Genomic DNA, 14,539 nt, shown 5'->3' on the forward strand with positions numbered 1-14,539 from the left:
CAAGATCCATCAAATTCAATTATTTTTGCATTAATATCAACATTCCTATGCCTTGTCCTTCTGCTATACCACCTCTAAACACCCAAATTCTCCATCAATAGAGCCACCCAGCCTGCTTTCAACTCTTATACCCAAAATATGGTGCGGGGTAGGGGAGAGGGAGAGACCAAAAAAAACTAGATTGTAATCACTACAAATTAAGGCTTTTTAACCTCAGCAGGGCCCTTAGCACTCACTGCCTGGCAACCCTTGCTCTACTACAGCCTCTTCAAAGGAAAGTGACCAAAGGCCTTTACTTGACAAACAACTGCCCCTACCACTGCCGCCTCCGCCCTGTATGCAAACAAGATGCTTCTTCCCTCTCAAGATATTCCCATCAGTCACTCTCTTTCCTGTACTTTCCCATTAACATGTAGTCCAAGTTGAGGTTTAAAATAAACAATGCCGGGGCTTCCCTGGTGGCTCAGTGGTTGGGAGTCTGCCTGCCGATGCAGGGGACGTGGGTTCGTGCCCCGGTCCGGGAGGATCCCGCGTGCCGCGGAGCGGCTGGGCCCGTGAGCCATGGCCGCTAAGCCTGCGCGTCCGGAGCCAGCGGGGGAGGCCACAGCAGTGGGAGGCCCGCGTACCGCAGAGGAAAAAAAAATTAAATAAACGATGCCTTTTAATCACATCTGTTTCCTTCAAAATCAAGTTTCTGAAAATTAGCCTATACTTGTTACCATTTCTTCACCTTTCATTCACTCCTCACCCCATTACCACGGTCATCAACTGTCTTCCTACCTCACATATCCCATGTTCTCTTATGTCTTAATCTTAATTCTTAAGGGATCTATAACACTGCAGACTAATCCCCCTTTCTTGACACTCTTGTCCACTTTGTTAGCTTTCTTTCTTGGTTTTCTATCACCATCTACTTAGTCTTTTCTTCCTCGTTCCAATCACTACTGAAGTGGGATTCCCCAGGGTTCACTTTGACTTCAGCTCTCAATTTTGCCTAGGTGACCTTATTATGCCTGGTAGGAGACTCCCACTAGAATGTTAGTTCTGTGAGGGCAGGGGATATTATATCCTCCAGGTCTGAGACTAGAACCTGGCCATTAGTGGTTCCTAAATAAATATTTATTTACTTAATGAATAATAAGTAACACTGAGTGCTTAACCTGTGCCAGGCCCTGTTTTAAGAGCTTTTCATGAATTAACTTGTAGCCATGATGCTTCCATTTACCGCCACTTAAATGTTTCCTCAAACACAGCATGTCAGCAACTGACTTGATCTTCCCCATCATTTCTCCTTCCTCCTCCTCCCATCTCCAGCCATCAAATTCTCTCTCTCAAATCTGCCGTCACTGTCCATGTCCTGTTCCTCATACCTTCAGAGCAGACCCTGCAATACTAATCAGTCTTGTCCCTCTGCCGCACTGTCCTCCTCTTCAACTTCCACACTGCTGCCAAGGTTCTCTCCAAACCAAAAACCGGACAATGATCCTCTTCTGCCTGAAACCCTTCAATGACTCTCCAAAGCCTAAGAAAAAAACCCGAACTCCACAAGGCCCTTCATGAACTGGCTCCTGCCCCTATTTACCTCTCTGGACTCATTTCCTAACATTCTCTCAACGCAACCAGTAGTGACTGGATCAATCATGCAACAGATTCTGCTCCCTGTACATTCTGCAACTAAACAATGCTATTCCCTCTGCCTGGACACTCCTTCCTCCAGCCTTTCCCCTCCCCTCAACATCCACCCCTCACTGCTCTGCTATCATTTCTCTAGGAAATCTCCCCTGATGCTCAGGGTGACTTCAGTGTCCTGATACCACAGCACTGGGCTGACCTTCACTTTCTGTGTGTGGAAGTTCCCACAGACGTTCAATAATCCCCTCACAACTCTACCTTCCCTGTGTGAATTCTGGATCAGTACCATTCACTTCTTCCACTGCCTAGAACATCTACAAAATATTCAAGTTAACATTCTTTTCTTCCTTTGATCTTCACTTAAATCCCCTCAAAACATGTTTCCACATTCCAGTTTGTGAATTCCACACAAGCCCATATTATCTTTGATGTACAAAAAAGTCACAGCTTCCTCCCATTTCTTTCAAGTGAGGTATACTCTTCCATTCAGTTTGAGTAGCATCCTTTCACTTCTTGGCCATACCTGTAAGACTCCAATGGCAAAAGCATGGTACTTACCTCCTTATGCTAAAAAACTGCAAGTTCTCCTTTGTTAAATGGTATTTAAAACACACCACAGTCATGGGACCAAATATTTTCTAGAAGAAAGATTACACTCATATTGAGTATTTCATCTTAGGGCTGTCCTAAAGAAGTTTGCTCTGTATTAAAAACCTGGATTACATAACAACCCTCTCAAGCACAACCAAATGGGAAAATATTAAATATACAGCAGTTTGAAGCAATTTCAAAGCTTCTGCAAACAATGGAACATTGACTAAAATTAATGAAAACAGATCACTGAGACAATAGCTAAAAGATTACCAGTATCCATGTATACACTTCACCTTTGACTCCTTTTTGAAAACTAAAAAACCTTTTAAAAGAGGCCGAGATTTAGGAAAAATACTTTTAACTCAAGCCTTAATAAGCAAATTACTTAAACATTTCTGCCTGTAAAATGGGACCATCACTTTATAAAACTGTTGTGAAATTAAATGGGAAAACTATAGAAAGATGCTTCCCAAGTGACAGTAAATGTCCAACTATATTGCAATATTTTAATCTGAGAGTGTGTAACTTAAAACTTTGTCTTCCGGGCTTCCCTGGTGGCGCAGTGGTTGAGAGTCCGCCTGCCGATGCAGGGGACACAGGTTCGTGCCCCGGTCCAGGAGGATCCCACATGCCGTGGAGCAGCTGGGCCTGTGAGCCATGGTCGCTGAGCCTGCGCTCCGCGGCGGGAGGGGCCACAACAGTGAGAGCCCCGAGTAACCCCCCCCCCCAAAAATCTTGTCTTCCCAAAAATATTACAGTCAGTGCAGAAGTCTATAGAACAGATGTGAAAAAAGTCATACCCAAAAGTACACTAGGTTTTCCACTGTGTTGTGGAACTCATCAACATTTCAGGGTAATGCTATGCCATAACAGCTTAGTAAATTATAGTACTGACATGATTTTCACAACAGATGTAAACACTTGCTAAAAAGCTAGTCTTAATCATCCTTCATTAAAAAATATATGTATTTATACAGCCAGCCAGATTATGAAGAGAAAAACATGATCAAAATGCAAGAGTACCATAAATCCAAAATAAGAACTAGCTATAATTCAGTGTTTTTGAGAATCTATATGCTAGACAGAGTTCTAAATAAGTAATGCTAATAGAAATATATTTTATGCAATTTTAAAGTTCAATTCATTACTAAAGCCGTTTGAAGTTTACCATGTTGTTTTCCCTTCCTCAATAAATGGTTCCAAAAATCTAGCCTTTTTCTGCAGGACCTGCGAATGGTAAAAAAATAAAACGGCAGTATACTCACCTGTATTACTGATATTAATAAACTAGTCAACTCCATACTTCTGAGCATGGAATTCAAGCCCAAGGTGTCCGGGCCCAGACAGCTAGTGTATGTACGTATCTACCTACCTACCTACCTACCTACTCATACCTACAACCAGTACCATGATAACTTTAAGGCAAAAATGATTTTTTAAAAATGCTTGGCAAGGAACAAAACCAAACAAAAGCAAAACTTGTTTATCCACATCGCCCTCAACAAATCAATTGGGTTTTAGCACTTCTATCAGATTGGTGATAAAAGCCAGAACTGACAAAAGATATCAGCCTTTGTTGTCCCTTTCCCAAAAAAGGCAGTAAAAAACAGTCCAGTAATGATAAAGCCCTTCTCTAAACCTACCTGACACAGCACCACCTTTCCTCTCCCCACTCGTGACCCATCCAGCCTTTCCTCCTCCTCATGAGCAAAGGCTGATGGGAAGCAGCACTTGGATGTCAACTGAGAGAAACACTCCTCTTAAAATCAAGGAAAAAATTATCTGCCACCTGGATTATATGCCTTAAGCAAGAAACTACACTTTGAGGTTGCCAAATCTGAATATAGAGATCTTGCTGGTAATTGGAACATTTGTGGGAAAAAAGGCGTAATTTTAGGTCAATAAAAAACCATCTTGCGGGCTTCCCTGGTGGCGCAGTGGTTGGGAGTCCGCCTGCCGACGCAGGGGACGCGAGTTCGTGCCCTGGTCCGGGAAGATCCCACATGCCGCGGAGCGGCTGGGCCCGTAAGGCATGGCCGCTGCGCCTGCGCGTCTGGATGACTGTGCTCTGCAACTGGAGAGGCCACAACAGTGAAAGGCCCGCATACCCCAAAAAAAAAAAAAAAAAAAAAAAAAACCATCTTGCAAGATGGTAAATACCGAGGGGACCAGAACAGTAGTAAAGTATATAGACAGAAGATTGGCCAATATGCTGACAAACGGTGAAACTGGTTATATGGAGTTATATCATGCTATTATCTTTATTTTGCATATACTTGAAAGTTACCATATTAGTTTTTTTTGTTTTGTTTTTTTTAATTTTTAAAAAAGGTACTCATTCCAACCACAAGAAAGCAGAAGAGAAGCTTGCCACAAATAAGCTTGCAGTTAAACTTTCCCCTGTTTCAACCTCATTTTCTCTTTCTGGAGCAGAAAGGGCAATAGGGTATCCTTGAACTTTGAACCATGTGTATGTACTATCTATCCAAACAAGTACATCTTCCAAAACTTTTGAGATACATACCAGTGCTAGTGATGGTTTCAAGTTCCTTAAAAATTCTTAGCAATTCTTTCAAAAATTCCACTTTGGGGTCTCTGTCCTAATATACAATCTGTGTTGGAAAGCTTTAGCCACGAAGATATTCATGGCAATATTATTTATAAATTTGGAAACGGCCTAAATGCTAAATAAAAATTAAATTATGACACACCCACAGGCCTGTTCAGCCACTGAAAATACTGATAACAGAAGAAAATATCCTTGAAATGTCAAGGGGAAAAAGCAAGGTGCAAAACCCTGTAGAAAGACATGATAGTTCCCTGCATAGGGAACTATTATGGTGATACTTGTCATTTTTCTAGCGTCCTAAAGGCCAGACATTTTTGTCATCAGTGGTCTGTCCCACTGATAACAACCTTCCAAAAACCAGAGTCCCTTAGAAGATCAGAGCACCCCCAAATCAAGATATTCTAAAATTTTTCTTCCCTACTCACTTGTCCCCACCAGCTTTCCTTGTCTGCGGAATGCTGTTCTGCTGTTCTTACCCTATCTTGTTATTTCTCCTTATCCTCACGCACTGGGTCATTTTCAAACTACTAGAAAAAAAATATAGTGTCTGGGGTTCCCTGGTGGCGCAGTGGTTGGGAGTCTGCCTGCCGATGCAGGGGACACGGATTCGTGCCGCAGTCCGGGAAGATCCCACATGCCACGGAGCGGCTGGGCCCGTGAGCCATGGCCGCTGAGCCTGTGCTCTGCAACGGGAGAGACCACAACAGTGAGAGGCCCGCGTACCGTTAAAAAAAAATAAATAAATAAATATATATATATATATATATATATATATATATATATATATAGTCTCAACTTTAAGTCTCTATTTTTACTACACAGATGTAGTTAGAAAGACCAGAGGTGAGTCATATGTGAAGAGTGGAGTATGATTTGAAAATAACATCTATCCACCGGGTCTAGCCATGCCAGGCAGGCCCTCATTTAAGAATGTCCTGGCGGGAATATGGGATTGTTTGCATGGCGACTATCCATCCTGGGCTTCTGCTGCAAAGACATACTCATTCACTATTTCATGTTAGACCCATACAAAAGGAGCATTGTGTTGAACTGAATAGCACTGAATTGAAACAATTCAGTCAAAAATATTTTAAGCTTATTTCCACATCCTTAAAGTACTGGCACCATAGGCAACTTTGTTTCCTAGATCTTGGTTATTTGAATACGGTAGCTTAAGTGCCATATTAGTAACTCCTTTCAGAAAGCTAAAGAAGTTTTAAATGATCTCTCTTCAAAACAAACCTTCTTTTTCAAAGCCTTCCTCTTGTTATCTCTTAGCCTTCTCTCACTTCTCACACCACCACAGCTGCTCTTCATACTCGGCGGTGGGGGAGGGTGGATGAGGGATTCCTCTCGCACTACTGTCATTACATGTTCAGCTGCCCACTGTCGTCACTGTCACATCCCCAGCTCTGGCACCCCTGTTCTAGCCACAGAATTATTAAGAGGGAAAAGCTGACACTACACCTGGGTCCTACTCACCAAGTTTGGCTTTACATCTCTCCAAAAATAAGGTATCGTTTCAAAGATTAAAAGGATAAGACCAATGAGTTTATTTGGAATTTTTAAAAAATGTCATATTAAAAATCTACATATGTAAGAACACTCTCATTTCTATCTACTTATTCACAACGCAACTAATGCTATGCACCACATTATTCAACTTAGGTAAAGAAAAATCTACCTCCGTGGGACACTCTTACAAGTGATATGCTGATGAACATTTGGTTTAGACTTCACGAGTTCTTTTAAAAGGAAGAAAAAAAAAGACTGATGCAAAGTCTTACAAGATTTACAAATTTTTATTGTTTCTGCAAAATCATGGAACCAAATAAATTTAACCATTTATCTTAAAATTAAAGCTTTCTTTTGGGAATTTTTGTTGATCACTTTTCATGTAACTGTTTTTTTATGACTCAAATTCATAAATTAGTAAAATCAAAATTTCAAGTGCCAGTCTAAAGCAAGATAATATGGTCTGGTACTAAACCAAAATGATAGGTAATACCTAAAATGGAATGTGGGGAAGACAGCAGAAAAATGATTATGACAGGAAAGGCCATAAGGCAGCTCATGTTGATAGCCTTTATAGCCTAGAAAGGCAACAAATACAGGTTCCCTATAATTACAGTCTCGAATATCTGGTCAAGCTCTAACAAACAGAGCTTAGAAAATAAGACAAAAGACAATGGTTTATATGTGATTTTTTTCCCTTTGACTGTTAAACATATAAAGTGGTCTTTGCTTCTTTTTTTCCACATCTCATGGAATCTGGTAGGAATACGAAAGAATCAGATGCCCTGCCAGATAAAACTGTTAGGGCTGGTGATACTGGAGACAAGAAGTTGTTCCTGGCAGCCTCAGAAACACCAAAACAATGTATTTAACATCTTATTTACGAGAAGCCCATGCTTGAATAGCTCACCACTCTCAGCACTGCCGGAACCCGGGCCACACAGCAGGGCAAGTGTGTCTAACAAAGTCAGTCTTGGGGTGGAAAATGAGTGATGATAAGAACACCAGCAAAATTCCTATAATCTCCAAATAGTTAATAGTTTGATCCGATTTCAGGTAAATTGTTCTTATTCATTTGTGTGAGCAACGTATAGTTTTTAAGCTCTGTAACTTTTTAAATGGAAATACAAACCTAGCCAAAATAAGTCCCCTTTTCAATTTATGCTGAAAGGTTCGGATGTTAGAAAACAAAGAGAAAGGGATACTGATTACCACTGGCTGTGAGCCCTGCACTATTGACACATTCCTGAATCAGTAATGTGCTGAAATCCAGCCAGCTATAGCCAGACCATCATCACTTTTTTAAAATATCATTTTCCTATTTTTTCTAGAGGTGATGGCTGCACATCATTGTGAATGTACTGAATGCTACTGAATTGTACACTTGAAAGTGGTCAGTTTATGTTGTGACTTTTACCTCAATAAAAACAAAATCATTTCCTCCACTTTTTAATAATTTAGAGTTTGGTTTAATAAATAAATAAGGCTTCCTCCAAGTACAAGGGGATGAAATCCTCCCTAGGGTCTGCAGTTAATCCAAAGAACTGTAATGAGGATGCACATTCAGCAACATCTTTTATCTTAATATAATCCAAAAGATACATATGAAATTATTTAAATAATTAGAAAAGGCACTTAAGAGTCATTTCAGTTACTGTGAAGGTTAACATAAAAAGCAAACTGTCATCTGTATTCTTTCCACCCCAAAGAGAACAACTGAAACCACATGACTTTGATTATAATAATGGCTGGCAGAACTCCACCTCTGAAGAGTCTAAAGAGGTGTCATTACTCCATTAGTGATAATGGCTATTGATCTAGCCTCCTGGAAGAGCTAGTAGGAAAAACAGAATATTTAACATTGTAAAACCTTTTTAAGTATATCGATTCCACCACGAAGACTTTTTTATATAATTAAGATAGCCTTTTGCCACTAATGCCCCCCAACACACCCGAGTTAAATCGCTTAACCCAGTAACTTCAACAAAGTTACTAGCCCAGAACCTTTTCTGCCCGCCCTCCCCCCCCCCAGGAAAGTACCAGTAGCCTACTTAGAATATTAACTTCTCAAGAGACTATTAAAATCCAAAGGACAAGTCAATATTGTCTAACAAGTAGGAAACATCTAGGTGTTTGCTCTTTTTAGATATAAGCCCACACATGTGTCTTAAAAGACTAAACTTCCTTCTTTCCTCTTTTCCAGAATACATCATTTTATCTCTATCCTGGTCACCCACCTACAACTATCACAGGTCCTAACTCTTTACTACTAGGGTAACTTCATCCGATGCAAATAACTTTAATCATGCTAGCATCTGGATGACTTCAGCCTTAGAAGAGAACTCAAGTGGTAGAACTGAGTATTTTCTTTGTATCTTCCTGTATTTTCCAAATTCTCTGATGAGATGATTTTTATAAACAAAGGAAGAAACAAAGTTTTATAAATAGTTACCTTTTCTTAAGCACCTACTATATTTTTTATTTAATCCTCACAACTTTGTCAAGCAGGTGTTGACCCATTTTACAGATGAGGAAAATGCAGATCAGAGGTAAGCCTAATTCCTCAAAATCATGGTAAACAGATTTGGAAAAGGTCTGCTATATTTTATAAACTGTTTTTTCCTGCACATTCAGTTAAGGAGCAGAAACATAAACACAGCAAAAGAGAACTTTTCCAAATCCCAAGCTAAATTGTTCTGTAATGGATTCTCATTCCCTAACGTTTACTGAAAATGCCCCAGCAGGAAGTCATAACATTTTTAAGGTTTTTATTAAAACCTGCCGAGTTAATAATTTGCAATAAACCCATGTATACAGCTCATCCCTGCACTATGAGCATAAAACATATTCTTGTTTAAAACTTCTATCTTTATTCCTTCATTGCCCAATTTTAACAAATGTTTAAAACCACGACTGTATCTTATAAACTTTTGAGAAAACTACAAATACGAAGGTGAACAGGCATAGTCAGACATCCCTGATTTGCACGTCTAAGGATAAATGAAATTCTTATTTGGACGACCAATTCTCATCCGGTGGAAGACAAAATGCTCAATTCCACCTGGCTTATCTGCTAATTTCTGCATTACCTTGGACAAATGCCATCTGCATACTCCCTACCAACCCATTAGGTGCATTGCAGCCTCTGTGTCATTGTGTGTGACATCACTGGGTTGCTATGGATATAGGAGCGAGGTCACTCGCTTTCCTGTGAAACTAGAAATATGGAAAAATTAGAAGAGTCTAAGTAATGTGAACTAAAGATACTGATATCTGCTAAAGTGCAACTTACATCATTTGAGCTTTAAAGACAGCAACTGTGGCAATAATATTAATACAGCAGTACTCCAAATGTCAGAATCAATTCTCTTCCTTAATGAGATAAAAATTTTCTTTGTTAATGTATCTGGCTTAGATACACAGGCATCAGCATTGTCATCTTCTGTGAACCAGTAAAGTTATTCAAGAATTAATCTGCAATACCTATACTGCTTCATTAAAGAGGTTTAACAGGCAAGGTACACTCCTCCATCCGCTGCACACTGGAGATGCGTTTTAAAACCTTTGTTACATAAGGCAGGAAGTTAGATATGAAAATAGTGGGAGACCGAAATCATTAGATAATTTTACGTTTCATTTAATAATGCTCAATACTTCCCCAATCCTCTAATATCAAACTGGTTGACCACCCATTAGGTGAATATAGTGTTACTGACAAAATGGTGCAATACAAGCAGGAATCTGCAAAATGCGACAACTGGAGATCAGTATTCTCTTTTCATCAGCATTGAGGATGCGCTAGTTTTTTTTTTTTAAGCTTCAGATGCATCTAACAAAACAAATTAAAAAAAAAAAAAAGAAGACTTTTTCCCCTTTAAAATAACTCCTCCCAGCCTCCACCCAGTCTAGGCTCTCTGCAATACGACAAATGCAGAATCTTCTGGAATGACTTGATACTGCCTCCCACCACCGCTTTGTTTGCAATATCAGATCAGAGAATATTTTTTCAACTTATAGGAATTTCGACAAATGTGTGCCTATATTTAAAAAAGAAACAGCATATATCACAAACTGAACTAGTCAGCTAAATTCACAACCTTTGTTTTAAAGACAATACCAACACTTTTCAATACGAAAGCCGTAGGAAAACAAGGAGATGACATATTGAGAACAATCAATGAAAACGCTAGCGAGACAAACGTGCCCCCTTCCTAAAAGCAAGAGGACTTGCTTTGGGGCATGCAGAAAGAGGAGCCTTTTGTTAAGAAAAACGTGAGCAAGGAGGTTTCGATTTTGCATCTTGGAGCCCAGGTTTTCAGGACAGCCTACATTTTTCCCGGGGAGGTCCTAAAGGATCTGTCTGGAGAGGCAGTGGGAAGATTTGGGGAGGGGGGGAGTATCAGAAAACCGGGAGACCTGCTGAGTGAATGGGAAAGGCGCCGCCCAGACATCAGGGAGAAAAGAGGAACCGCATCCATGCGGTCCCCCGCCCCCACACGGCCAGGCTGGGAGGAGGGGAAGTGGGGCACAAAGGATGCGCACGGCCCCTGCTCAGGTCCCCAGCAGACCCGGAGGCGCAGCGGCCAGAGACCCCGCTCCCGAGACCAGCCCTCCAAGACCCCGCCCCAGCGCGGGCGCGTGGGGAGGGCCGAGGCGGCAGCGCCGCCGGCCCTGGGGAATGCTCGGGGAGAGGCCGCGTCACACCCGGTCCTCAGCGCTCTCAGGACCCTCCCCAGCCCCCTCTGGGGCGGCCAACCTGCAGGAGCGACGGGCGACTAGTCCCCAAGTCGACCCCGCGAAAGCCCGCGTCTGCGAAGGGGCTGGGGCGAGGCGGCGGGGGGGGGAGGAGAAACTCACGTTCTTCATGGCCGCGGCCATGTCGTCGTAGCGCTCCGCCTGCTCCGCCAGCCGGGCTTTCTGCACCAGTTGCTCGCGGTCCACCATCTTCACGGGCTGGGTCGGGCCGGGCGAGGAGACCAGGGCGGCCTGAAGGGCTCGGAGGGCGGCTGCGGGCGCGGCTGGAGCCCGTGTGCCGGAAGGACCGACCCACGAAGCGAGGGGCTGAGGCGACGGCGCGAAGGCTGCGGCTCGAGCTGCGACCGCGGGACCGGGCGCGAGGTGGCTGCGGCTGCTGTGCGTGCCGCGGGCGGACAACCCTCTGCGGCCCCGCCCACGCCGCGTGACGCAGACGGCCCCGCCCACCACCCCGCGCACCCCGCCCCGGCCCCGCCCCGGCCCCTCCGCTTCTCGGGTTGCCCCTCCCCAACTCAGCTCGCCGCCGCCTTCTGGGTGTCCCCTTCTTCCCCGCTGCCCCTCAACAAGCCCCGTTTTTCCCTTCACCCCGGTTGCTGCGCCCTAGCTTTTCCAGACGACCCCCACCCCTCGCCATGCAGACCCCCGCCCTGCCAGACCCCCGGCGCGTGGGCCCCTGGGAGTTGTAGTTCATCCTCTGCTGAAGTGCTACGTTGGGGAGATCAAGGACAAAGGAGCGGTCAAGACTACATCTCCCAGTGGTCATAGCGCGCAGATGGAGGAGGATTCGGGGTGGGGGGGGTCTAATTCCGCGGCCGCTGGGGACCCCTGGCGGGGACGAAGGCTGCCTGTGTCCGAGCGAGTGCTGATTCACGGCCCCGCCCCATATTCTTCGGGAAATTACTGGGGGAGGGGGCCAGGGCCTCAGCCCTGGACCGTATTTCCGAGATAAAATAGCACGCCATGGGGGGATTGGGGAGATGGGGCGCGTCCACTGTTGATCCAAACTGTCAGGGTGGTACCCACCTCAGGGATGGCTGAATTAAAGAGCCAAACCTTGGGGGACTGTCAACCTCCCCCACCCCCCACAAGGTTCCAGCTCCCCCATCCCCACCTTGAGGTTCTTGGACCTGACAGGTGGAAATATGGAAAGACAAATACCAGCCGGGCACTCTGGTTAATATACAGAAAGGATGCAGCTGTTTGCAGACTGATCCCTGGGGAGCCCCTTCTTCCTCTCCGGGGTGGAGCGTTAAAGATTCAATTCAGTTACCAGAGCCAATGGATGCTTACCACTGGGTTGTGTCTCGGGGTTAACCAAACCTTCTCTCCCCGCCTAGGATATACACGCTGAGGTCAGGCTGACTAATTCTTGCTCATATGCTTCCCTTTTTGACATTCCATGTAGCTCACACACCCCATAGTTTTGACTGCACATTTTATTTATTTCATTTATTCGGCCCTTATCTACTGAGCACCTACTATGTTCTAAGCACTGTTCTAAGTAATGGGGTACAGCAGTGAACAAAACAAAACAAAACCCCCGCCCAAGAAAATGGGCAAAATAAAAAACGTGTAGAGTACGTTAGAAAATTATAACTAGTAAAAAAAAAAAAAAGATAGTGGACATGAAGCGTTGTTTATGAGAATAGAGAATGAGGGAGTTTCTGTGAAGGAATATTCCAGGCTCTATGCGAGGCACTGGAGGAAGAGGACATGGAACCCTGCCCTCAAGGAATTCAGGCTAGATAGGAAGAGTTTCTTTTTTTTGGGGGGGGGGGCGGTGTCGGCAACTTCCCAACCAGGAGTTGAACCTGGGCGCTCCGCAGTGAGAAGGCGGGAGTCCTAACCACTGAACCACCAGTTCGGAAAAGCTGGTAACATTTCCAACCCGGCCCTTAAAGATGTGTAGGATTTGATTAAAAACTAATAATAATAATAAATAAAATAAAATGAAAAACAAAAAATTTTTTAAGAAAGAAAGAAAAACAAAACAAAAAAAGAAAAAATAAGATGTGTAGGATTTGAGAGCAGAAGAGGGCACAGGCAGGGGTCTCAGAAGCAGGTTCCTCCCTGACATATTTATTGATAGGCAAAGAATTCAGTATGTTTGTTGCCTGAAGTGACAGGTAGTGGGGCTGGGGATGGAGTCAGGAGCCAGAACATGAGGAACCCTGAATGGCAGGCAAGGGAGTGAAGTCTTTCTTCCAAAATAAATAGAAAGCCTGTGAGAGATTTTAACCAGGGCAGAAAAGGATGAGATTTGCATTTGATCTTCATCATCGTTGCTTCCTCAGTGCCGAGCACAGTGCCTGGCACACCATACGTATGCAGAGCATGTGAAATGAAGAAATGAATGAACGCATGCATGCGCTTAGGGAGAGTGCTGTGGCAGGAGTGAAGGAGATGGCCTGAGTGAGGAGAGGACTCTAGAAATAGCTCTGTTCTCCCCTCCTCCAACATGGGATCTGGTCCCTCTTCTCTTACTACACCACCCAGCAAAATGCAATCCTGCTGGTGAATAAACCCTCCCACTTCCTTCTGTCTCTTACATGAGAGTTCGCCAAGTCCTTCCTCTTCCTTTCTCTTCCTCCCTGCAGGCCAGGCCTCAACCATTCTGGCCTGGGCATCCCAGGTGCATGGGAAGGGAACCCTTACAGCCAACCCTGGTTGTCCACATGTGGATTCAATGTGCCAATGATTCAGGCCCCAGAAGCTAAATCCCAGGAACTTCCTGGCACATTTCAGGCTGCCTCTCTGACCTCTCCCTCCCCCACCAGTCCAATGTGAATTAAAGAATAAAATAAAGTAAAAGAACTCCAGGCCAAACCTGTTTGGGGAAAAAGCAAAGCAGATGCAAAGAAAAGGATGTTCTAAAATCAAACAGGAATAACATCTGTAGTCTCCACATCCAGGCCTCTCTCCGATGGTGCAGGGGAGAGCTGGCCCTGCCCTCCTTTCCCTTTTGATTCTTTTTAAGACTCTAGGCTTAAAGCTGCAGCTGCCCAGCGGCCCCTGGCTGTTTAGAGGGCTGCTTCAGAGGCATGGCAACATGACATAGAGCAAATGGCTTAATATTCTGGCTTCCTCCTCCACGCCGTGGTACTGCTAAGAGAAACCTGGAGCAGGGAGGTGGAGAACTAGCATTCTGGCTTCTGCCTGGCCCCCTGGTCTATATGCAAGGCCTGTGTCCTCTCTGGGTCTTAATTTCCCCACCTTTGAAGTGAGAAATTAAATTCAGTGAGCGCTAAGTGCTCCGCCCAGGTGTGACAAGTCATAGTTTAGATTCAGCCTGTTCCTCTTCTGAAATGGAAGGCTATTGACATTCTTTAGCTGTGGAAACAGGGAATCTGTACCTGCAGACCTGGGAGATGGTTCAGTCCCAGAGCTGAGAGGCTCAGTCATCTCTGTTTTTTAGACTTGGAGGCTGAGACACAGAGATCTCGGCTGTGTAACCAGTCAAGGCTCAAACAGCAA

General features: G+C 44.0%; 1 protein-coding gene across 2 annotated transcripts in view; it reads right to left on the reverse strand.

Annotated features, from left to right (window-relative positions):
• The window catches only part of YWHAG (tyrosine 3-monooxygenase/tryptophan 5-monooxygenase activation protein gamma), a 28,414-nt gene extending 16,963 nt beyond the window's left edge, over positions 1 to 11,451 (reverse strand). For both annotated transcript variants that reach the window (XM_060122812.1, XM_060122811.1), the window contains exon 1: positions 11,168 to 11,451. In XM_060122812.1, the coding sequence (XP_059978795.1) occupies positions 11,168 to 11,254 (87 nt within the window). In that variant the 5' untranslated portion in view covers positions 11,255 to 11,451. The remainder of the gene's footprint in view (positions 1 to 11,167) is intronic.
• Between the last annotated feature and the right edge of the window lie 3,088 nt (positions 11,452 to 14,539).

The sequence above is a fragment of the Lagenorhynchus albirostris genome, chromosome 15, assembly GCF_949774975.1.
Source record: "Lagenorhynchus albirostris chromosome 15, mLagAlb1.1, whole genome shotgun sequence".
In the NCBI taxonomy this organism is placed as follows: domain Eukaryota; kingdom Metazoa; phylum Chordata; class Mammalia; order Artiodactyla; family Delphinidae; genus Lagenorhynchus; species Lagenorhynchus albirostris.